This window comes from Psammomys obesus, unplaced genomic scaffold, assembly GCF_907164565.1.
Source record: "Psammomys obesus unplaced genomic scaffold, mPsaObe1.curated_primary_1811, whole genome shotgun sequence".
NCBI classification, from domain to species: domain Eukaryota; kingdom Metazoa; phylum Chordata; class Mammalia; order Rodentia; family Muridae; genus Psammomys; species Psammomys obesus.
Window position 1 is genome coordinate 33442335 of NW_026596069.1, and position 26277 is coordinate 33468611.

At 40.9% G+C, this 26277-nt stretch overlaps 1 protein-coding gene across 1 annotated transcript in view; it reads right to left on the reverse strand.

Annotated features, from left to right (window-relative positions):
* The window catches only part of Msh3 (mutS homolog 3), a 158491-nt gene that overhangs the window by 99394 nt on the left and 32820 nt on the right, over positions 1–26277 (reverse strand). Inside the window, exons 9-10 of the mRNA XM_055625652.1 lie at positions 7676–7788; positions 4810–4924 (exon numbers count right to left, since the gene is read on the reverse strand). Coding sequence (XP_055481627.1) covers positions 4810–4924; positions 7676–7788 — 228 coding nt within the window. The remainder of the gene's footprint in view (positions 1–4809; positions 4925–7675; positions 7789–26277) is intronic.

Consider the following 26277-nt stretch of genomic DNA (forward strand, 5'->3'; position numbering starts at 1 on the left):
ATCACCCGAATACAGCGAGCCTACTCAAATACTCCTTTAACATAGAAATGAAAATTAAAGCACTCTATCATGTCACATGTGAAAGAACTGACCATCCCTGTGGTTTCATGTAAATCATCTCGTCATCTATCTGATTTTGAAAGTTAATAATTTATGAATTTTAAGTTGCATGGTAGAATAAAATCTCAGTTTATTGTACCTTTACTCCTACTTGATGTAAATCAACTCGTCATCTATCTGATTTTGAAAGTTAATAATTTATGAATTTTAAGTTGCATGGTAGAATAAAATCTCAGTTTATTGTACCTTTCCTCCTACTTGATTCAGAAGTAAGCAAACAACTAACTCTAACATTCTCGTGATACCAATAAACCTCTTAAAGAGTAAAATACAGGCATACACCCAACTCCAGAGACACCAACCAGTTTCACTGAAGAAACTTGCAGAGTAGGAGAAAACCATTGCCAGCTACATATCACATACAGGATTACCAACCAGAATGTACCAAAAACTCAAAAGCAAAGTATCAAGAAAACAAAGAACCCAATCAAAAAGGGGTAGGGATTAGATGTAAACAGTTCTCAAAAGAAAAAGAAAGAAAAGGAAGGGCTAAGAAACACCTTTGAGCCCCATGGTGGTGGCTCATTCCCTTTGTCCCAGCACTTGCAAGGGAGAGCAGGTAGATCTCTGTGAGTTTGAGACCAGCCTGGTCTACAGAGGGAATCCAGGATGGCCACAGCTACACAGAGAAACCCTGTCGAGAAAGAGAGAGAGAGCAAGAGAGAGAGAGAGAGAGAGAGAGAGAGAGAGAGAGAGAAAGAAAGAAAGAAAGAAAGAAAGAAAGAAAGAAAGAAAGAAAGAAAGAAAGAAAGCCTTTTAAAAATACCTTTTAAAGTGTTCAACATGCTTAACACTCCGGGCAACGGAAACAAAAGCTACTTTGAGATCTCATTACACCGCAGTCAGAACTGCTAAGATTAAGAAAACAAATGACAACAAATGGTGGCAAGGATGTAGAAGAAACCCTTCTCCACTATTTGTTACAGCCACTATGGAAATAGGTGTGGAGAGTCCTCAAAAAGCATGGACCTTGACCCAACTTCAGTGAGTTTATAGGTCACTGGAGAGCTGGTCTCAATGGTACTGTCTTCCAGTCCAGGAACCTGGGGTGGTTCCACCTATGTTTATAAACAATTGCTGTTACAATGTGTTTTCTTTATGCCACCTAACACTGTTGTGAAGGCGCAATGACCCATCAGTACATGCAGATCAAAGTGTCGCTGATGCATACAGCAGTGTCTGTGAAAGCCTTTGTTAAACAATGCCAACTGCAATTTAATTTTTCCCTGATAGCACAGCACTTGGACAAAAAGTTCACAAGCAATGTGAGATTGTAAAGTGACACAACTGAATTTTACAGAGTAAAAAGCAGAGTATCTGTTCTTCCTTAGGCGACTTTCTTTTCCAGAGCATAAGAACTATAGAATCCACTTTCAGAATTACCTTCAAAGGGAAGTGACATGTCACCTCTGGAATGCCTCACTTGCATTTCATATTTAAGCAAAACAGTCCAGTATATCTTTATATGTTAATCTTGATTTCCAATGGCATTTCAGCAATTTTGAGTCAAGTCTACCCTGAGATAAGTAATGTCTCCCTTTCTCATTACTGTCACCTTTACTGTTTGCCCACAGTACGCTGTTGGGGAGGTGGTGGCCTGTTACTCTGTAGCTCTTCATAGCATTTTTGCCTTTGGCTCCAGTAGTCATGGAAAAGGCAAACAAGTAGATGTACACTAAGTCACTCCCAGATCTAGCTCCCGGATCATTTCCCAAAGGCACCTCCACGTGCAGACAGAGAAAATGTCACACTACCACACAAATAAGCAAAGGAAAATTCAGCTTTTCTCAATTTAATCAAAAGATTCATTCTCCTCTCACATAATTCAAAATGAAGCTTTTCAAAAGTTTCAACGTTTTCAAAGTTTAGTACACAAAGAAAGTTCATGTTTTATTACTTAGAGCTATTCTTAATTCCAACTAGATGAGAGGGCATAACGTCTCATCTACCCTAACCACACCAGAGCCAGCTTTACATTTGTCTACCTAATTCACAGGTTCCCTGCTGTGCAAAAGTCAGCCCTTGGATGCCTGTCACCTATTCTCAAACAGCCCAAAAGCTCAGTCACACAAATGAATAAATCAATCTCTTTCTTTTTCTTTCTTTCCTTCTGTCTTTCTTCCCCCCCCCCCCCCCCTTTTCTTTTTTTCTTTTTCGAGACATAATTTCTCTGCTCAGGTCTAGCTGTCCTGGAACTCAGAGACCCTCTGCCTCTGCCTCCGAAGTGCTGTGATTGAAGGACTGTACCACCCCCCCACAGCTATGAATTTCCTTTAATAAGACTGTCTTTAGAGCTTAGATTAGAATACACTGAGATGTAATCCAGGTTTCAGACCTTTCTAAAAAGAAAACCTTTCCGCCATACTACAACATGCAACAGTTAATCTTAACTGTCAATTGACTTAGACTGAGAACCACTGAGGATCCGTAAAAGCAGCTGTTGTGGGTATTTGCAATGCTACTTCCAAAGGCTAGACCAGCAAAGCTCTGGCCAGTGAGCAGCTATACCCCTGATGTTCACAGAAAGAAGGTGGACTGTTGAAGGGTTACATCAATCATTCAGGCTCCTTCCGCATTCCCTCCTGTGCCTCCCAGTTCCACGACAGGAACTGCTCCAGACTGAGAACCAAAGTATTATTTCTCGCTCAGTGTGGTGGTGCGTGGCTTTAATCCCAGCACTCAAGGTGGATCTCTGTGAGTTTGAGGTCAGCTTAGTCTATAAAGAGAGTGCAGGACAGCCAAGGGTACACAGAAAACCCTGTCTTAAAAAACAAAACAACAAAAAAAGTAATTTTTCTTCCTGTAAGCTGTTCTTTTAGGTATGTTAGACAGAAAGATGAAGTCATTTCTGTACATGAATGGAATAATGTAATACACAGATTAAAAATTACACCAAATACAACCCCACTACACTACTTCCTCTGACATGCCCTTTATTCCTTCCTTGTCCATGGAAGTAAAAAAACAAAAAATCACTGTTTTGAAATTGTTTGTCATTCCCATGCATTTCTCACTATATTCCCTAAATATGTTCTGTTCTAGAAGTTTCCAAATTCATATATAAAATGTGCAGTTCCTTTCAGCAGCCTGCTCTCTGGCTTGATACACTGCTAATAAAGATTGTAATGCTGGCCTTGCAGGTCATTTTCAAGGTTGTACAGTACCATGGATGTGATACAACGAGTCTACTTTCCCATTGACGGCTTGACTAAGACAAAACTGTTTCCAGAGAAATGACGATCTATTTTAGTAAAACACACCAAAACACCACAAGATCCCCAAGGAACCTGCTGTTCATCCACTCTCCCCAGTAACCCTGAATACCACAAACTTCCGAGAACGCCATTCTACTGAGCTAGCTCCTTCCTGCTCACCACCTCTGCAGAATGGGAGAGAGTGTGCTCTTGCAAGATCTCTATAACAGGATGCTTTGTGCCTGAGCCACCAACAAACTGGTGAAGGTGTGATAGATAAAGATAGGCAAATTACCCACAACCTTCTTCTACACCACTGGTTATTAAGATGGTGTTTTCCTATAATGTCAATTATCAGGTCTGAAATTTCTAAAATCTACAAATTTTAATCACTTTTATAAAAAACTCTCTACAGTAATAGCTGGCCACTTTATCTCCAACTTTGTGGTCTATAAAATAAATGAAAACAAGAATAAGAAAATTTGGAGCTTTTTACTTTTGTCTCTTATCATGTATCAACCTCCTTATCATGTACATGCATGTGTGTAACATGTTTCCATGTGTGTGAGCCCATGTATGTGTGCAGTTTGAGTGTGCACATGTGTGGAGACCCAAGGTAGATGTCAGGAATCTTCCCAGATCCCTTTTCCAGCTAATTCTTTGAGACCGAGTCTCTTGGTAAAACCCACAGCTCTCTGACATGGCTGGTCTCACTTCCAGCAGGAGGGCCAACATGGCGACCTGGCATTCTCATCGGTTCTGAGAACTCAACTCCTGGTCCAATTATCTGAGTGTCAAGTGCTTGAAGTCTAAGATATGTGCCTATCCTCCAAAAAAATGTAAAAATTGTGCATCCTTTGTAATATTAGTTCCTAATCTGGTTAGAAGTACAGTTTTACAGTGAGAATAATGTATCATAGATCTACAAGAAACACAGTATGTGGCAGTTTAATTCATAGTTATTTTTATTATTCCAGCAACAATACCCTGCAGCTCATCCTTGTACCCTAGAGATAAGCTGCTGAGTGTAATCCCTCCTGTGGTAGATTGAATGAAATGGCCCCATACTTTCATATACTTGAACACTTAGTCACCAGGGATTAGAACTGTTTGAGGATGAGAAGGTTAAGAGGGGTGGCCTTGTTGATGGAAGTGTGTCACTGGGGATGGGTTTTGAGGTTTCAAAAGCCCCCTCCCCCGGAACCCCAGCATCTATCTCTGCTTGCTGCCTGTGGGTCAGGCTGTAAAGCTATCAGCACCATGCCTGCCTGTGTACTGCCATGGTCCTGCCATAATGATATTGGACTAATCCTATGAAACTGTATAAAAGCCCCCAATTAAATGTTTTCTTTTATAAGAGCTGCCTTGGTCATGGTGTCTTTTCACAGCAATACAAGGCACCCACCAAATGTCCTATAAAATATTTTGACTGTAATTCTCCTCCAGTCTTTTTTTTTTTTTTTTTTTTTTTTTAAGTTTTTGAGACATTACTTACTCTGGTTTAGATAGTATCTTTTCCAGGTTAAATTCCTTGAGGTACCTTATTATGGCGGCCAAAGAGCAGATCACAGGCTTCTCCAAGTTAATGACACCAGAGAAACTCTGAGAGCCTAAAAACAGAACATTATTATTAATAAAAATATATTTAAGTAAAATTCATCTATAAAAATAATAATTTATATCATTTATACCAAGGTTGCATTTGGAAACCAAACTGTGACTACAAAAAACTTATGGCATAGGGGAAAAAAAAAAGACATTTCTCGACAGACTGAATCATTTTTGAAAAATGAAAAATGTTAACGATTTTCTATAAATACTCTAAACTATATGTCAAGGATTGTATGCGAGAAGGTGGATTGACAAATATTTATAATAGCAAAAAAAAAATTACAATCAACCCAAATAAAGATCCACAGAGCAATGATTAAATAAATATTGGCAAATCCAGATTATGATACGCCTACTTTGAAAGAATGACTGACAGCTGTCTCAGAGAACATGAATGCTGTCCCCAGCACACTGCTACAGGCCTGGGCAAAGAGGCGTCAAGTCACCCTCATCCCTCCCATGAAAACACTACAATAGCTTTCCATCCAGGCACCCGCTCCACCCTGCACCTACCGGGTATTCTTAATGCAACCAAAGAATTCTTTCTAACGTGGATGTGTGATCATTAGACACCTTCACTCAAAACCATCCACCAACCCCAAGGAGCTATCCTCCTCTCTTCTGCTCAGAAGTTTGTTTCTCATCTCCCCTCAGTTACCCTGTCTAATGTGTGGATCCTGCTATCCCTTCCCAACCCAGTATTGTGCCCTCTAAGCTTTGTACTCCTGGTTGTTTCTGTGGGAGATACTATTGCCTGTGTGTCGGGATGGTTTCCCCTCCCGACTCCCTCGTCTCTGTCCACACCTCAGCTACGTACCATCTTCCCATCTTCTCAGCAAGGTTTTCTTTGGCTAGCCCAACAAAAGTTCAACCCTCTTCTCTACTTACTTTCTGCTTAGTGTTTGTCACCACCTAACACACTATGCATGTTACACAGACACAGGTAGGCAGGTTCACTCATAAGACAATCCTAAGGATGACAGCAAACCGTCAATGATCATCCATTGACAGACACGGGATAAGGGCAGAAACTTCAACTGTGTTGTTTGATTTTTTTAACAGAAATGAAAAAGTATTACAAAATGCCCTTTGTGCTTCAGTAATGTAATGCTTCATTTAACTAAAGCTGTTCACAAGCCTAGGGCAGCAGTTCTCAACCTGTGGGCCGTGACCTCTCTGGAGGATGAACAACCCTTTTACATGGTCACCTAAGAGCATCAGAAAAATACAGATACTTACATTATGAGTCATAACAGCAGAAAAATTACAGTTATGAAGTAGCAACAAAAATAATTTTATGGCTGGAGTCACCACAACATGAGGAACTAAACGGTCACAGCATTAGGAAGGTAAAAACTGAAAAACAGCCCTTCTCCTCCACTGAGAACTCACTTTAATCTTCTAGTTCTGTTTCCCTAGAAACTGTAAAAGCAGAGTGTTAGGAGACAGCATTGTCTCCAGTAAGAATGCCTTCAAGTCAATGAGTTACATCTGGCTTGCACACATACTCAAACCCGGAGTGCTGACCATCCCTGAGTGCACTGACCCTTACAATCTGCCATCTTCCTTCAGACTCCACGGAGAGACTCCTGAAGGGCACTGAACTTCTAAACCAGGGCACCTCATACCCACAGATGAGCCTCCGCCCTTTCCATAAGCTGTCACCTGGGGACAGAAAAGTTAAGCCCCACTAAAGGCTGCTGTGAGCACGGCTCACACCAAGAGGACACGTGCCTGGCAGACAGGCTGCTTTCCATCCCACAACCTTTCAGTTAATTGCAGGCCCAGAAAGAACTGTGGTGTCTTGTGATGTGTTTAACTGAACTGGAGATGAGACCTGGATGCTAGTCCATGCTGCTCTCAGAAGTAGCACACAGTCTCAGACATTCATTAAATTTAAAGGCATATGAAACCAGACTTCAGTGCTGAGGTGACGGGGAAAGGTCAAGACAGAAAGGCTTAAGCAGGCGCTGGAGAAAGGGCTAAATGCAAGTGCTTTACAGGATGTGGCATGAGATTTCCTCCTTACAGGGTAAGATCAGGTGTACAGAGAGGAAAAATTTGTCCTGAGAGAACAGGAAGTAAGTTTTCATCTTGTCAACCCTGTAACTGATGCTAACAAAACCTGGACTGATAGGAGCAAACGTGCATACACAATCATGTCCTACTCTGTGAAAGCAAATGTGAATCAAACATGCAATGTTTAACACACATACTGAGTCTGCTCACTAATGTGCTGGCACAATAATTCTGGTAACCCACCCTCTAAAATGCTAGACTTATCAGAACAGTTATCAAACACTGTATACATTCTATTAAGCAATGATGCGAGCCATCTCTAAAGGTGAAGAAGGGGTGGTCAAATACACCTTCCTAAAGAGCATTAGACTACACCAGCAGATGGCGGACAGTCTAGAAGACAAGAGAGGCACTGCAGCGGTGACCTCATGCTGTTGGGTCGTCTATGTGTCGTGGCTGTTTTGTCTTGTTCTTTTCTACTGAAATAGGTTTTGCCCACTAAACCAGATTAGGCTAACCCTAAAAATTGTCCTGCCTCAGGCTTCTCAGTGCTGGCTGAACATGCTCAAGCCCAACAGGCCGGCTGCGATGGTGTTCTCCACGACTTCGGGCGCTCCCACGTATCTCCTCTTGCTTCCGGCTTGTCACTGAGCCGAAAGCCACACTCACGCCTTTACCCACAGCTGCTATCAGTGCAGTTAAGACACGTGGCTAACAGGAGCGAGACTTACCCTGCCAGTCAACTGCCTTTCTGGCATAAAACTCGGTAACTGTCTGGAAAGCAGAGCTGTAGTCAAAGTAAGTGTTACTCATCCTCTCTACTCGAATTCTGTCATCCCGCACACTGGAAAGAAAAAAATTGAAATTTCAAAAGATTACCCATTATCTTGAATTACCTATACTAAGGCATCAGTCTCCAACAACAACAGGCACACGCCTTCCTTATTGCCCTCAGGGCACAGTGAGAAGAGGGAGGAGGAGCTCTTACCTCCTCAGAAAGAGCTTCTTATTTTATAAGGTATCTCAGCTGTTACTTGTATCTACTGGCATTTTACAGCATCTAGCACACTTCTTATTGATTATCAAAGAGAACTCATTGAAACTAGAAGCATAAATATTAGAACTATAAATATTAACAGAGAAAATGTTTAAAGCATTTTAATTTGACCACATAAATTGTTTAGAAATTATAGCAAAGAAAACATTGAGTAGTTCATTCTTTTCTATGGGGCGGGGGGCATCTCTGCCTGGCTGACTTTTTACTAAGTTTCATCTCAGCCACTAGTCAACTACACAGGCAATTCCCCTCAGGTCATTTCTTGCTCTTACATAGAGTAGCTATGTGATCTCTTAAAATATGAATAAAAGTTTTTATAAACAAGCTGGACATGGTAGTGTATGTGTTTAATACTAGCACTCAGGAGGCAGAGGCGGGTGGATATCTGTGAGTTCAAGGCCAGCCTAGTCTACAAAGTGAGTTTCAGGACAGCCTGTTTCAGGGGAGGGGGAGTTTTCATAAATAAACAAAATCCCATCATCTATGCTAGACAGTACATTTCCCATTTTCCCTGACTCCCTGCTGCTTATCTTCCTTCTTTCTCCCATCACTGGATGGCTGCTCTCACCCTCACAGCCCAGACAGACCCCACCACAGTCTTTCCTGTTTATCTGATCAGACAAAAACAGACCACAGACTTACATAATCTGTTCTTCACTGTATTTTAAGCAGATGACTCTATACCCCATCTTGTTTTCCTATGTAGTATCTCTTTAAAATCTTTCCATATATAATGACTTGTGTATAACTCATTCTTTTGAATGGTGGAAAAATATATCATAGAATGTTAAGTGCTGCAATTTATTCAACCTTTTCCTCATTGCTTGATACTCGCTCGATACTAACAGTTCATTAGATATTATGTTCAAACACTCTGATTTCAAAATAATAAAATATCAGATGCAGCTGTAACCTCAATCACAGTCTTCTAGTCACATTTATCTAGCAGCTTAAGATACAAACACCATTGTGAATTTAGTGCAGTAGTCTTGTGTTCTGCAGAGTGTTGTACTGGTGCATGCTTCTAACTTCCTGAGTGCTGCCTCACTAAATATGCACAATTTGCTTTGGGACACAATGCTATACTTCTAAGAGTGACAAAGGCAAATTTTATTTGCTTGAAAATGCTTCTAGGTAGTCCATTAATTCCTGTATTTTCCTGTTTTTCAAATATAATTTACTTGAATTTATATTTGTGGACTGCATGAGGTTAAAACACAGTTTGACTCTCCATACAATTATTAAGCATCAGGTAAACTTTTAGAGCATTCCCTCTTTTCCTATCAATTTATGACACTCCCTCCACTACCTCTTTCACATCCCTCTCGGTATGACCCTGCTTCAGTGCGCTCCACTGAAGGACTGTTCTTCTCTGAGGTGAAGTGAACCAGGGTGGGGTGGATCCAGGGAGAGAGAACGGGAGAGAGGCTGGAAGCAGGGGAGGAAGGGGAAGCTGCAGTCCATTCACAATGTATGAGGGAAGAGGAAGAAAAGAAAAACCTGAAAGAGTCAATTCGCTGCACTGATCTTTTTGTTCCTGTTTGTCATACTACAAGGTCGCTGTTCCCGTGCTGCATGCCTGAGTAGCAGAGAGACCTTAACTTGCTCTCCAAAAGCTTGGCTATTCCCAGGCCTCTGATTTTTCTTACAAATTTCCAGTTCATCTTATCCAGTTTCATAAAAATTTCACTGAGATTTTGACAAGATATGTAAGAACTGACTTAGAAAGAAATGTTATGTTCACAGAATGTTCACTGTAAAGTTGGTGTTTTCGATTTATATCTTTCATGTTCAACAGAGCATGCTGTAATAATGCAGGGAGGATCAGTACCTGTGGAGCCCAGCATCAGGAATTCTGGTGTGCACTGAAGTCAGAGCCACTAGTCTGGACCGGTAAAGTCAGAGTGGCTGACATATGAGAAACGAGGCAACAGGGAAGGAGGGTGTCAGCTGTTCCAGAGCCTGCCAGGTACAGGAATCCAGGAATCTGTAGAGGTGCTTAGAAAGGTGGACTATGGATATCTGAACCATGACACACTAGAAAGTATCCCAGCTTTCTGCTTCTGCTCTTTAAGTAGCCCTTCTTGGTCTCCACCTAAAACTTAAGGAAATTCTTGATAGAATCCCCTGCACTGAGCTACAGGACGCTTCTGCTTTTCTATTTTTAATAAAATATCTCCTGAATAACGAAAGTCTAAGGTTTGGTTTAAAAGTTCCACTACAAAGGCCTATTAAACAACAGCCTGACACTCAATATGCTCTGCTGAGCAGATGGGGTAAACTAGAAGGGAAGCTCATGACTAAGAAAGAGAAAGCTTGTTTGGATGTATTGTTACTCCACAAAGATAACCACAAACAAAATCTCTTATATGGACATATGGCATGTATCACTTAGGTTCCTATTCTTATTTTCTAATCTAAAATGATAGAGAACAATGCAACAGCCATAAATGAAAGGTACAGAAAAGATACCCCTTCAGTATACTGGTAGACAGACCATTTTACAAATTCAAGAAATCATCGTAATGTTTGTTACTTTTCTTAATCAAAAATGTTACTGGTCTATTTTTGCTTTAAAAATAGTATTTAAAAAAATGTAACTTTGTAAAAAGTAAAACCACACACAGCATTTTTACATCTTTTCAAATACTACCATGAAAACCTCAGAATCAGGAGTTCAAGGTCATCCTTGGCTACATGAATTTCTGTCTCAAAAAAACCAAACTTACAGCAGACACAACCCAAACACACTGTGTCTTAGATTGTGGCCTAAACATTAGAAAGGTTTAAACCCGGACATTCTGAAAAACACTTTAAAGAGTGAAACCAGTTCATCACTTGTGAGAGTCAGTAAGTACTCAGTTCAGAAGAAAAGGCAATCACACGCCTCCTGATGGGAAAATTAAATCTATGTTATTTGATGACTGACCAAACACCCAAAAGCCTCCAGGTGAATGTGATACTCACTAATGTTTCAGAGCCACTAGATTAGACAATGAAGTTCAGACAACCACATAGCTAGAGATAGCAGACTTATGAACCAGTGGTGAGAATTTAGTATGTGCTTGCCTAAAGAATCAAGCCCTGCACATGCAAAATACCAGAGACACACGCAGAAAGGCTCAAAAAGGCACATGCCAGGGGAGGGGGAGAGCCCATGCTCCAACAAGGCAAACTCAGAGCGAGACATAAAAGAGTGTGGCAGCAGATGCTCAACGGTTTTCAGGAATCCTTCTTAGCACTGGTCATATCAGAGTTATTCCACTGAAAATGTACAACTGAAAAAATCAGGAACCTGACATTATAATATCAGAATTAACTACTACATAAGAACCCTCAGCACAGGGCAATGAGAGAGACAAAAAGCAAGGCTGAAGACCCTATATGGAAACCAATTAGACCCAAATTCCAATCACAAGTATTTTACATGTTCTTTATGTAATTTATCTTCAAAATATGTATTTGTCCTCTACAAAGAAATAATGAGTAATTCAGTACTCCTAAAATGTAGACTGTTTTTCAGGTATCTCTTTCCATTAAAAGAAACCAGAGGTATTTGAAGGAGTGACTAACTTTAGGAATAGGATAAGATAAAAATAAGATAAGATAGCAGCCCAAAACATCTTGTTATGTATTAGCAAAAACCGCTAATAGTAGGGTCATGGAAAATGACTCAGAAACCAACTTGAAGAGGCCCTCATTATCTAATTATGGGCCAATTTGAGCATGAGAAAGAAATACAATGAGTAGCAAACACACTGAATTAAAATATACTGGATATGTTTAAAGCCAGGTGTCCACAATGGATAGTTAAAAAATGGATAGTGCATTGCCAGAACATGTCAGTAACTATTCAGTCCCTAAGAAGAGACAATGACAGCCACCTAATAGGAAAATATAACACATGAAGTCATCTCATTCTTTCTCCCAAGAGCCCCAATTAAAGCACCTACATCTTACTAAGCAACTCAATGCAACTACAAAGGCAAAGAACAAACTGAGAAGCAAGTTAGACTCTGATGCTGCAGCCATCAAAACCTGGGCTCTGGAAAACTCAGGAAAATCAACTGTGTTTCTTCAACAAATAAGGGGTGTAGAGGGGATAGGAGAGAATCTGCAGGTAAACAAGGCTTTCAAAATGAAACCAGCTGTAAGAATCAAGAAATAGGTGATAAACTACAGGGGGGTGGCATCAAGGACAGTCAGCCAGGAAACCTGACAGGAAAGTGAGGTTACCCCGAGAGCTGTGCCTAACGGTCTGCAAGGACAGTTGGCGTTGAACACACACACCGACCTGGCACCAGGGCCTCCTTCTTGTTTTCTGTATTTGAAACACATTAAGTGTCTTTCAAATAAAACAGATATATTTCCAATTTTACTGAATTATTCTAAAATAATCCCCCTTCTGAAGTCATCTTTTGACAATACTCAGAATCCTTTTTCATCTCTACCAATGTTTATCATCACTCAGAATTCTGATATAAAGCACTCAAATAACACGAGAGCAACAAAACAGTAACCAGATTTCTTAAAATCAACAACAAAAAAATCAGAACAGTATTTCCTAACACCCAAAATATAAATGACCAACAATGCATGAAAACATTCTCAGCATCACTGATCATCAGGGAAATAAAAGAGCAAAAATGTTTGACTTTTAACGAGTCAAAACCCTAACACTGGTCAAAATAGCTATTAATAAAAATGATTTTTAAAAAATATGTCAGTGGAAATATAGGAAAAAGAGGCACAGAACAAAGATTAGGAAGGAAAGTTTATGTAGACACCATGGAGAACATGGTAGAGATTCTTCAAAAACTGGAATTACGCTCTGATCCAGCAACCCCCCTTCTGCTTGTATTTGCTATTAAATTAAGTCAGTGTTGTAAAGAGTTAAGGAAATTAAGTCAGTGTTCTAAAGAATCATTTGCACTTCCATGTTCATGGAAGCACTATTCCCAACAGCAATGACACAGAGTCAATCTATACTCACCAACAGAAGGGTAATAAGAAAAATATACCACAAAGTATCACCCAGAAGAGAGATAAGGGAAAATCTGTGATGAGCAAGAACATAGACAAACACTGCACAGACTCATTACATGCAGCGACTAAAAAAGCTGAACTTAGAAAAGCCAAGATGACCATGGTGGTTGTCAGAGGAGGGGACAGGTTGAACATGGAGGTGATGGTTAAATGTTTAAATGAACATTGGTTCAGTTTGGAAATATGAATGTTCTGCAGAAATAAGGTACTGCACAGTGACCACAGTCACGTAACACCAAACAGTGATGATGGGAGATAATGGATGTGGTCATCTGTTGTGATCATTTCACAATGTATCAACATGCATGTACACTACTCATCATAAAGATGTACACTTTTTTCCTGTTAGATACATCAATAAACCAAAAGAAAGACTGAATGGAAGTATATATTTGGAAACACTCCTCCTTTAACAGCTGTACTAGTTTATAGACAGATGTTGGTATGACATTTCATCATCATGAAAGTGAATTTGTCAACAAAAAAATGAAGATGCCTAAGAAGTGCCTAAAAATAATGACCAGAACTAAAAGTGATGACAGAAACCAAAGCCTCCAGGGCATTTATGCAGGTGGATGGGGGTAATTACATTGATTATACAGACCGGGATTGTGCTAAGTGAGTCGTAGAGTAGGGAACAGAACAAAACCTTCAACAGTTAACATGAGTCAGACATAGACTGGAGGTAGCCGATGCTCCGAATAACCACAGGGTGGAATTACATTCAGAATATTGTTTAAGACGAAGCTTCAGTGTAACAAATAGTTTAGGACACAGTAGCTCCATCCAGTTGCAAAACCTACACTGGGTGCCTAACACTGAGGACAGCATTAGACCCTTCTATGAAGACTGACTGACAGTTCTTCCAAAAGCAAAACAAAATTACCAGTGACTCACCACTCCCATTCCTAGCTGTTTACTAAAGAAAAGACTCATATCCACATGATTTATAATAAAAACTGCAAAAATCTGAGTCTATCAAAAGGTGAATGGATAAGCAGAAGGTAATATACCATATAAGATCATCACTTGCTAATAAAAATAATCGTGTATTTATACATATGATAACAGGAAAAACCCGTTCTACTTTACTATGTTAAGTAAAAGAAACCAGTCACAAATGGTGACTGAAACTGACATGAAACTGAAATGCTTCTACACAACAAAAGAAACAAGCACCGAAATGAGAAAAGAAAGCCTTCAAAATGGGAGAAAGTCTTTGCCAACTGCCCTCTTTTGCAGTCTGTTGCTCTGATAAAATAGTGAAGAGCAACTTGGTGAGGAAGGCGTTTATTTCAGTTTAAGTCATGTCCATCACTGAGGGAAGTCAAAGCAGGAGGTCCGAGGCAAGAACTAAATTGCAAACCATAGAGGAACCCTGCTTACTGACCTACTTCCCTTGGCTGGCCCAGCTACTCTTCTTTTATCTCCTTGGCCCATCTGTCCACAGGCAGTACCACCCACAATGGGTTGGACCCTCTATACATCATTGTTAATCAAGAAAATGGGCCAAAGACCGTGCCCACAGGTCAATCTGATGGTCCCAGTTCCTCAACTGTGATTTCTTCTTCCTGGGTCCCTTTAGTTTGTGTTGAGTTGATAAAACTAATCTTCACATCAACTATACATCAGACGGTGGCTTACTAACTACACTACAGAAGGAACACACACATAGTAAAAAAAAAATCTTGGAATCAGTAGATGCCTAGTAAACTGAATTGGTAACTCTAAAAAAGAAAAATAAACTAGTAATAAATGTTTGAAAATACTCAACAGCCTTAGTCATCAGAAAAACAAAACCTAAAACTGCTTTGAGATTCCATCATCATGGCTAACACCTAGAAAATAAACGACAACAAATGCTAGCAAAGATGTGGGGAAAGGGGAAGCCTCAGATGCCGCTGATAGGTCTGTAAATTGTGGCAGCCACTACGGAAATCAATGTGGCAGTCTAAACCTGAACCACCACGGACCTGCTCTACTATCCCTGGGTATTCACGGAGGATCTGAAGTCCGCCCACAGACATACCTGTACATCCACGCTCACCGCTGCACTGTTCACTGTAGTTATGAAATGAGGCCTGCCTAGATGCATATCAACAGATGAATGAATAAAGAAAATGTAGGCCATATAGAATGGGATTTTATTCCAGTCAAGAAAAATGAAATCATGGCATTCGCCAGAAAATGGATGCAACTGAGTATTATTATGTTAAGCAAAACAGGACAGACTTAGACAGACAAGCATGGGAAAATTGGAGAGGAGGGGTAGGTGCGTGCGTGCGTGCGTGCATGTGTGTGCATGAGTGTGTGTGTGTGTGTGTGTGTGTGTGTGTGTGTGTGTGTGTGTAAATCATGAACTAGAATGAGGACCATGACAAGAAGGGATGGAGAGATCTTCAGGGTTGAGGGAGTAGGAAAAAGAAAAAGAGGCAATAGAATACATGTGACCTGACAGCAGAAAAGGACATACAGGGTCAGAGGAAAAGGCCTGACAAGAGAGAAGACAGGAGGACAAATGAGTGGAATGGGAAAGAGGGATACATGAGAACAAAGAAGGTATGAAAATGACATAATAAAATCCACTGTACATTATTTTGTATGTTAACTTTAAGCCAACTTTTAAAGCCAGTCATAAAAAGACCACATATTGTTTGATTTCAGACAGTATGTGCAGAATAGGCATTTGTATTGACACAAAGTAGATAAATGGCTGCCTAGAGCTAAAGGAGCCACACTACCAAATATAAACATATAAGCAACAGTGTTACTTATAAGTTATAGGAATTGGCAATATTATCTGTGAAGAACAGTTGGGTAGTCAAAACTGGGGCTACTACTGGCCTATACAGAGACTAGAATGTTGCTGTTCATCTTAAAATGTACAGACTGGCACCCAGGGTGAGAGGCGCATATCAACAATACCAAGAGTACAGGTGAATTAAAGGTTCCTAGTACAGCCACTTGATTTGTGACAAGGGGAGAAGTGCACAGAAGTTGGAGAAGATAGTCTCTTCAAAACATGGTCAAGTGGACATTCACATGGAAGGAGGGAAATCAGTTTCACATCATACTCAAAGTTCAACTATAATTTAAAATATAAAATGGAAACTGAAATGTAACACATTGATTTTATGTGTGGGGTTTTTGGAAAGGGCAGTGCCGGACAGAGCCATGGAGGAGGCGCCCAGCGATGCACCGTGGCTCGTTTCCTGGCCTGGGTGGTGTTGGTATAGACATGTTGGCAAGGGAAATCACTTATTCTGTGCACTGACGGGCTGTGCATTTCTCTGTCTGACAGACTTTGATAGATAAAAACTGAAAAGAAAACGAAAAGATGCCATATCCTGTACAAGTTTGACATAAGGCAAGCCAGAACAGTTTCTATTAGAGCATTTCATCAAACAAGTTACTTTTTAACTCTAATCTTTAAATCAGAAATGAATCAGAGAAAAATACCCCTAACTGAAAATTCACTGAGAAATTCAATATGGGGAACATACATGGGAATGGTTGAAAATAAGTGTGGAATAAAGATAGAGAGTTACCTTTAGGCAAAATGACCTGAAATGACGCTTTGCGCTAGTCGGATAAAGATAGAGAGTTACCTTTAGGCAAAATGACCTGAAATGACGCTTTGCGCTAGTCAGAGTACCAGCTGCCCTTGTGACGGCATTTAAAAGCACTGAGCAAGCCAGGCACGGCAGTGCATACCCATAATCTCAGTTCTCAGAAGCCCAGGCAGAGGACTGTTTAAGTCTAAGGCTAATGGGGCACAATGTAGTTCAAGGGCAGCCTGTAATACATAACCCTGTATCAAAACACACAAAAAATTAAAAAATAAATATAAATACGGTCAATTTTTAGCAAATATTCAACAAAATCTGGGAATGCAGCCTTTGGATAGTTTGCCCAAGCCCTGGGCTTAATCCCCAGTATAAATAAATAATATGTAAAATGAATAAATATGGCCAATGGTTCAGCAGGTAAAGCCTGAAGATCTGAGCTCCTTCCCAAAGATTCCCATGCTGAAAGGAGAGAGCCGACTTCCATGCATTGCCCTCTGACCTCCATACATGGTATACATGTGTTATGGTATGCATGTGCCCTTCAGCACAATAAAGAGATAACATTTATTTATTAAAAACAAACAGCTAACTAACTCAGCACCACCTGCAGATCCCTGCAGCGCTGAAGCCCAGCTTCTCACTGCTAACACTGAGCTACTCCTGAGAAGGCTGAGCTGTACTGCTGACTCTTCACTGGCTCCCTAGTCCTCATAAGAAGGGAGAACAGTACAGTACTTCCATGTAGCACACCAAACTTCCCTAACGAGGCACAGAAGAACCCCTACCCCCACAGGGCTTAGTATTTAAAGAGGCCTAAGTAAAAAAGGAACAGTGAAACTATTTTAAATACTTTTTAGGTTATCTATCATTTACTTAATGCTCGCACGTGTGCATGTGTCTGTGTGCATGCGCGTGCGCGCACGTCACAGTATGCATGTGGAGATCAGAGGATTCAGAACTCAGCTCTCTCCTTCTACCATGCAGGCTCGTAAGACTGAACTCAGGTGAGGTGGCAAGCGCCTCTGCCCACCGAGCGATCTTGCAGCCCTAAAATACTGTCTGTTTTGGTTGTATGCCTTGCCTCTAACAGCAGAGTCATCCTTCCAGCCCCTAGGAATACTTTTTACATGATCTGCCCCATCCCTGTCTAATTTAATTCTTTCTCCTCTAAACACAGCCTTTCTGCTGTCCTTAAAAGAACACAGGTCAGGGCTGATCAAGAGCCCTATGCCAGCCTCTCCTCTACAGAAAACTCCTCTCCCCCCTCTCCATGACATGCACAGTTTCGGACCATCAGAATCATCTTGTGGGAGAAATCACTCTGAATGGGCTGTGTAAGATGGTATTCCCCACTAGACTCCGTGGGGACAAGAAGCTTTGTTTTATTATTGCTGTCCTAACTGCCCTGAGCAGTGCCTGACCCCGAACAGGAACTCCGTTTTCCCTGTACTGGGGAGAGATGCACAAGTGAGCAGGTGAGGACAGCCTCCAGAACTGCATCTCACTGCGGCCGGCAGCGTAATTCCCATCTTAAAAAACAAGTGGCCTGACTTTTGAGAGAATAAATTCAATGCCCAAGTTGCAGAAGGCAACAGACTAAGTCACTGAACCCGGAGCACCTATCCCTGAAAGCTTTCCCAAGTAGCCGACAGGCCCATACAGGTCCAAGGAGACTCAGGAAGAAACCAAGGGGAGCTTCCTCCTGTCTCTGGAGCCAAGGAAGGATTGTCTTCTACCTTACTCCACTGGAGAGCACAGCAGCCTAACATAGGGCCCTTATTGGGTTTCTTCTGTAGATCAGTAGATCTCGACCTGTGGGTCATGACACCCTCAACGATAGCATATCAAATATCATGCATATCAGATATTTACATTACGATCCATAACAGCAGTAAAATTACAGTTATGAAGTAGCAACAAAAATAATTTTATGGCTGGGAGCCACCACGGCTTGAGGAACTGTATTACAGTGTCACAGCATTAGGAGGATTGAGAACCACTGCTGTTGACTCTCTAATACCTAGCCTTCCAGAAGCCTGTGGCAGTTAGTATTTTTTTATTTTACTTTTATATAACTTATTTATTATTATCTTATGAGCGTTGGCTCATATCTTATGAGCATTTTGCCTGCACATGTGTGTGTGAGGGTGTCAGATCCCCTGGAACTGGAGTTACAGATAGTTGTGAGGTGCCATGTGGGTGCTGAGAACTGAACCTGGGTATTCTGGAAGAGCAGCCAGTCCTGCAGCAGTTACTGTTTATCAACTGGAGAAGCGGTGACTGACTTCCTGAGCTCAGTGTTTCAGACAAGCGCTTGGGATGAGGGGGCAGCCAGCTACTGACCACTGCTCTATTAGGGCTTTGTTTGGCGGGCAGATAAGGACTTAGAAACCCAGTAAATTTAATAAAAATGGACTTGTCAGTTATCCTCGAGGCTCTCCTGAAGCATGCATCATTTGGCCATATGTGTATTAAACATCCTCCTGCAAACATTCTGTTCTCACACTGGTTCATTACAAAGTCTCACTTCTGTATCTTCCCAGACTCCTCAGCTGTCAGTTCTTCCAAGCCACTGTCTCTAGGACAAGTTGAAACTCTGCCTACAGGAGCAGCATCCTCTCAGAAACATGCCAAATTTGATTTTAGTAAAATCTCCTCTTTTTCTCGTGTAAAACACCTCACTGCTGACAAATGCATTTTTTAAGAGATTAAATGGTGATAAAACTGTCTTTCAAAGGAGTGTCAATCCTCATGTTCTCAGACTAGTTTTTACATCAATCCCGTTTTCAGAATCACATGACTGCAGCACACAAGCACAGGTTTCAGAGCTGAAATATGTTAAAGCACCCTCGGGAGAAAGCGGGGAGGTACACATCAGTGTGAGCCACAGTCTGAATAGAAAATGTCCCCCATAAGGGCAGATTTTGTTTTGTTTTATGCATGGGCGTTTGCCTACACACAGACAGACACACACATACACGCACCCCTCCAAGTTTTTTCAAGTAATATAGACTCTGTCTCCTGAACTGTGACTAGAATAAATCCTTTCTTACACTGTTTCTGTCAGATAGTCTGTCACAGTGAAGAGAAAAGTGACTAACAGAATTACTACCAGAAATGAGGTCTTCGCAGTGACAAGTCTGCCCATGTAGACTTCTGAACTGCCTGGGGGAGGAGCAATGTTGAAGAGTTTGGAGTTGTGGGCCAGCGAGCTCTACAGTGCTATAAGCAGAACTCACTGGGCACCAGCAGGGAGTTCCAGAGACTGAAGGCCAACAGAAATGCACAGTAAAGACGGGGAGCTTCTACTCATAAATAAGGACCATCAGAAACTGGCCTGCAGCCTGTCTTGTATTTTCACAAAAGCATGTGGGGCTTTGTTTTATTTGATTTTGTTTTGTTTGCTTTGGGGGTTTTTGTTTTGTATTGGTTAGTTGTTTTGTTGTTGTTATTGGTGGTGGTGGTGGTTTTTTGCCTGTGTTGTGAAAACTCAAGTGAGGCTCAAGGAACAACGCCACAGAAGAGGTGGGAGGAAAGACTATAAGAGCCAGAAGACAAAATCTCTTGTTGCTAGATAGTGTCTTTTAGACATGACAGGGAAGTGCACCCATGAAATTCCAGCAATACAGCTGCCTAAACAAGACCTACCTAATGACACCACCAGTGTGCATGGGACTGTCACAAGGCCGCACCCTGGATGAGGAGCAGCCAAGGGCACTGTACAAAATGGCAGGCTTCATCACACTTCTAGTCAATTATACCATGAACTTTAATTATATTTACTCCATTATCCCCTCCCCCGCCCATCCTCTCTCCAACTCCTCCTAACCCCCCTCCTTCTAATTAGCCTTCCTCCTGAGTGTGTGAGCTACATAACAGAGAAAGCATGGATTATTTGTCTGGGTCTGATTTGTGCTGCTTAATACAATGATCTCCAGTTCCATTTTTCTGCAAACAATTTCACTCACTCAGTAATTTTGTAGCTGAATAAAACTCCACTCAGTGTGTGTGTGTGCATGCACATCGCCTGTTTTTGGTCTATTCATCTCCTGACGGGCTTAACCCCTAGTTTGGCTATTGTAAACCCTCTGGCAATAAACACAGATACACGGTATTTCTATAGTATTCTGAGTCAAGCTCCTTTGGGCACAGCCCCGAAAGGATACAGCTGGATCACATGGCAGTTCTGTCTTTAGTTTTCTGAGGAAGCCCCATGTTCATTTTACTAGGCATCTTGGTCAGGTCACAAAGAAACCACACTCTACAGAAGCCATCAATGATCCAGGCCTCAGAAGGATGGAGGATGACAGTTCCCTCTGCGCCTGATGACCAAACAGTAGAAGGAAAGTAGGCCTACTCACCAGACCTACCATGCCATGCGGCTTCAAAGCTGAACTTCTAACTTAACATGTAAGTCTTCTCTCTTTTCACATATGAATTGCCAAGTTTAAAAGATTAAATGGTAGTAAAACTCTCCACAAGCATAGAGTCCACACACAAACTAGACAACTTCAGATCCAATGATATCTCTTAATGGGAGCAAGGACATTAAGGCAGTGAATGACTCTGGTCCAATAACAGAACTTCACTTGTGAAAAAGACAAATGGCCAATTTTGTGGTCATTGCAGACTTTAGGAATCAATGTCTTTACTGGGCAAAAAGAGCCTGTCAAGCTCAGGGTGCACGCTGGAAAAACTGAATTGTAATAATATCCCTCACTGGGTTCCAAGCTTCCTGTGTGACTAGCTATACCTCGTAGGCAGTACACTCGACTCATGAAGACAGACAAGGCAGCACCCGGCAGCACCACTGTATCAGAGCCAGCATGCTCCGTCAATGTGGCCATTCCTCACAATAGGGCACCAAAATAAAATCGCCTTCCTAGAAGACCAGGGACACTGTGTGAAGTTGTAATTCTAACAGTATTAGAATGAGAATATTAGGGAGAAAACTACAAAAATAGCAAAAGAAATGAATAACTTAGAGATACTTTAAAAGTCTATTTTTCTATTACAAAAATAGAAAAACTGTAATATAAAATATAACAAATTAACATCAAATGGGACACGGCAGATTAATAAAAATAAGCTTACCTATTAAGGTTAATGTCATTTGAATTACAAAGGAGGGAAAAACCCAAAGAAACTGAGTGAGACACAAAAGCAAAGCGGAAGGGAAGTGTGGAGGGAGGAGACAGGCGGAGGGAGGAGGGAGAGTGAATGGGAGCGAGCGCAATGCAATGCTGTACTTCTGGCACAGTAAAACTCACTGTTTTCTATGCTAAGAAAAAGCTCCTTAATAAAAAGGAAAAAAATAAATCAAAGTATTGAAAAAAATAAAATGATGAAGAAACCAATTGTCTAAGGGTACCTACTCGATAAATGCGAATAAAAAGCATGGGGTAATTATCGAAAGCAAAAGTCAGAACAAAAGGCATTTATAGAACAAAGAGTCTTTGTAAAGTTGCTTTATAAAAGCAGCTACAGGAATATGAAACTTACAAAGTACAAAATAAAACTAGTGACCAAGGGAAAGAGAAGGAAAGAGAAGACCTCAGGCCTTAGAGACAGAAGAAAGGACTCAGATCTGGGGCGGGGACAGGACATGGGTCTTAGGGGAGAAAGGAAGGACAGGACCTCAGGCCTTAGAGTGAGAGAGAGAGAGAGAGAGAGAGAGAGAGAGAGAGAATGTGTGTGTGTGTGTGTGTGTGTGTGTGTGTGTGTATGGGGTGGGGACTGAAGATTTAGTGTGAGTTGTCAGGTTCAAAGGAATCAGTGGCTATCTATGGTGTCTATTAGCATACCAAAGCACTACTTGTGTCCATGCTTCAATAGCACAATTACCCTACACTTCTCCAGCTCATGGGCCTCCCTCCCCTAGCTCCTCATTCCCTAAACCCCCTCTCCTAGCCACCTACGCTTTCTCTAGTCTTCCCCTCTTGGGCCCCTCTCTCTTGGCCTTCCTCTCTTGCTCTCCCTTTTTTTCTCTCTCTGTTCTCTCAAGGTTCAGTCTCCTGGCCATGCTCTGTGTACTACTTTCTCTGCTCTGTCCTCTTCTAGATGTTCCCATCTTCATAGCTAAAATAAAGGCCTTGGGGCTGAAGAGGTGGCTTGACAGCTCAACATTTTGGCTGCTCTTCCAGGGGACTTGGGTTTGATTCCTAGCACCCACATGGTGGCTCATAACCATCTACAACTTTAGTTCCAGAGGATCCAAGACCCTCTACTGACCTCCACTGGCATCAGGCATGCACACAGTACACACATAAACATATAAGCAAACACCCACACACATAAAACAAAATTTTCTTGAATCTTTAAAAATTAGAAAACAAAATCAAACTTTCTAATGTGTCCTCACAAACCGAAGAAGGGCTTCTATCTGTGACAAGACCAGGGACACCACCAAAAGGATTCATATGTTCAAACTTGGGAGACCAGAAGAAAGCAGAGAACACTTAGAATGAGAAATGGAAGCAGAAGACCAATGGCTGAGGAAGGCATCCATGCCCACCTGTCTGAATGACCTTCCAACTCTTCTTCCTTGATTAAGGAAATCTCTAAGAGATAGTCCTGGGGCTCTTTACTACCCATGTATACGCACACATACACACACCTCCCATTTACTATGTGCTGAGATGTTCCTCCTCTAGAAGGTGTCCCCAGAACCACATGCTGGTGTGACGCATCACCTCTGCTGGCTATGTAGGACTGTGATTTAAACACACAAATTTTTGTTTTAAGCACATACGCTTTCTGTGAGAAAATAAATTTCAATAAGTATATCTTAGTGAGTGTTTTAAGAGACACTGTGACCACAGCATCTCTTAGAAAAGAAAAATTTAATTGTGTCTGGCTTACAGTTTCAGAGGGTCAGTACATTATCATCATGACAGGAAAGATGGCGCCTTTCAGGCAACATGTGCTGGAGAAGGCGCTGAGAGTTCAACACCTTGATCCCCAGGCAGCAGAAGGAACTGCCACGCCTAGTGTAGCCTGCCCCTAGCAACACACCTCCAACAAGGCCACACCTCCTACAACGGCACTCCCTATGAGCCTGTGGGGCCATTTTTATTCACACCACCACAAAGTATTGACCAGACAATGTCTACTGTCTGAGAAAATGACTTCTGAAGTCCAGACGGGAAGTGAAAGGAAGGGACAGATGCCTCCTCAGGGTTTCCCAAAGAGGCTGTGTGAGAAAATCTCAGAGACCATGGAACAAATTTCACATTCCTATATGAAAGCAGTTTGACAGCATTTTATAGGACAGAGAAAGACAGGACAAATTAGAGCCGGTTTAAATATATCAGAGAGGCAGTAACAGCAAGATGGGGGAAACTTTCCTACAGGCTTCAGACGCTATCTGATGGCATCCTTTGTTTCTGGTTGGCAGAACTAAGCAAATAAGATTTTAAAACATCTTTAGTCTATTAGTAACAGAATGTTAGTGCTGACACAGATGAGCTAGGGATGGCGATCAAGGGGCTAAAGCTAGCCCAAGATAGGGAATGGCATAGCCTTTGGAATTGCAACACTCCTACTCTTCAAATCCTGCCGTTCTAGGCAAATGATCAGTCTCTGCAGACATAGCTTCCTTGACAGGCATTTCTTTTCGTAAGTTGAAGCAGAAGTAACTCAAAGGTGATTCAAACAGCAGTAATTAAATATGAGAAAACCAAAAGTATAGAAAAGTGCTTCTATACTAAAGTTATAATCAAAGCTAAGACAAAGTAAAAAAAAGTCATTAAATTTCTAAAACTGATGACTTAAAGACTGTACTTTTACTATTTGTGCTCTCTCAATATTCCAAATTCGCTCTATTCAGACATGCACACACACACACACACATACACATACATACATACATACACACACACACACACACACACACACACCCCACACCATCTATTTTATATTCATAACCAGTAGGGCATATGAGGAGAAGCTGGCATTGTGAGTTTTTGGAGTTCCCATCTTGCCATTTATTATTATTATTATTATTACTATTATTATTATTATTATTATTATTATTATTATTATTATTATTATATTATGAAACAAACAAAAGAAAAAAAAAACACCTCCAAATCCTTTAAACTGATATCCTAAAAAGTCAATCAAAAATTTTCAACGTCCACTAAAAGAATGTAAAATCCTAACTCACTTTTCAAAGTCAAATTCAAAATAAAACCTTGGCACCTATAACTGGAGTGTGTGAATGCTCTTCTCTACATGCAGCACAGAAACAGCCAGCAAATTTAAGGAGAAAAGTGAACACTAAGCCCAGCTCAAACCATCAAAATCAAAATGCCCACTAGACCTAAAGCTGTAAGCCTAAGCTATGTTAGCCTCTGGAAAAAGAAATAGAAAGGTCTTCATGCTTCCTTAACAGGCAGAACTTTCAAGACATAGGAGTCACCAGCCACTAACGAAGAAACTGAAGGACATTCAAACCTTTTGTTCTACTGAGTTCACGAGAAAATTAAAAGGTAAACCAAAAGCTTGGAGAAAATATTGCAGTGTGTGTGTATGTGTGTTTGTGTGTGTATGTGAGAGAGAAAGAGAGTCAGAGACAGAGAGGAAAAAGAGAGTTGAAAGAGAAAGAGAGAAAGGGGAAAAAAAAGGAATGTAGTAGTAAAACTTTGACCCAGACAATTCCTATAGCTCAACACAAACAATACAAGAGTTAAAAGTAGCAGAGAAGACACATGAATGAACACCCAATAAACACATGAAACATCTCTGGTAATAGAGAAGCAGATTAAAACCCAAATGTGAAACCACACTTTGCTCATTACAGTGGCTCAAAGTAAAAAGCTACAGCAATAGATGAAAAGGCCAAAGAAAACCTACAGTTCTCACACACTGGCAGTAAAGAAGCAAAATTGTGGGATTACTATGAAAAACATTTTCATTGTTTCTCACATGGTTGGATATATATATGTAAATATGTATAGCTAGGTTATATATATGTATGTGTGGGTGTATATATATACGTATATATAACTCCTAGGTCTACCCAAAACAAGTACATCTGTGAGAAAATAGAAAATTGAAAAATGTTCTTAACAGCTTTAATGAAAATAGACAAAAGCTGGAAACAACCCAAGGATTTGGCAAGTGAATGATCAACAAACCTTGGTATATAAAACTATATAACAATTAAAGAGAACAAACTTCCCATACACTCAACAACAAAGACACATTTCATTGTGGCAAGGTAAAAAAGCAGACACCAAAGAGTACACATTACAATGATTCCATTTGTATGAAACACGAAAATAACCTGAACTGTCCTCTAACTACACCAGTCAGTTCAGTAGTTCCTGGAAGTGAAAGCTGGAGATAAAGGGAAAATAACTACGAAGAGGGAGAGGGAACTCTGGGGAAGAGGAAGTACGGAGCATAACAGGAATGGTGGTTGCAGGATGTTTATATGGACTTTGGTTGACACAAATGTACAATGCACAAAGCTTATTACATATAAATCATATGTGATTAAAACTGCTCTTCATAATTTTAAGCTAAAGACTTTTTATTTTTAAGTCTAAAACTCACATAGCTAAACTCCCATGCAAATGTATACTCCAGACCCTTCTGGGTAAGACTCTTGATTCCTGTATTTATCCAGCAAAATACATATCTTTCACTTTGAAAC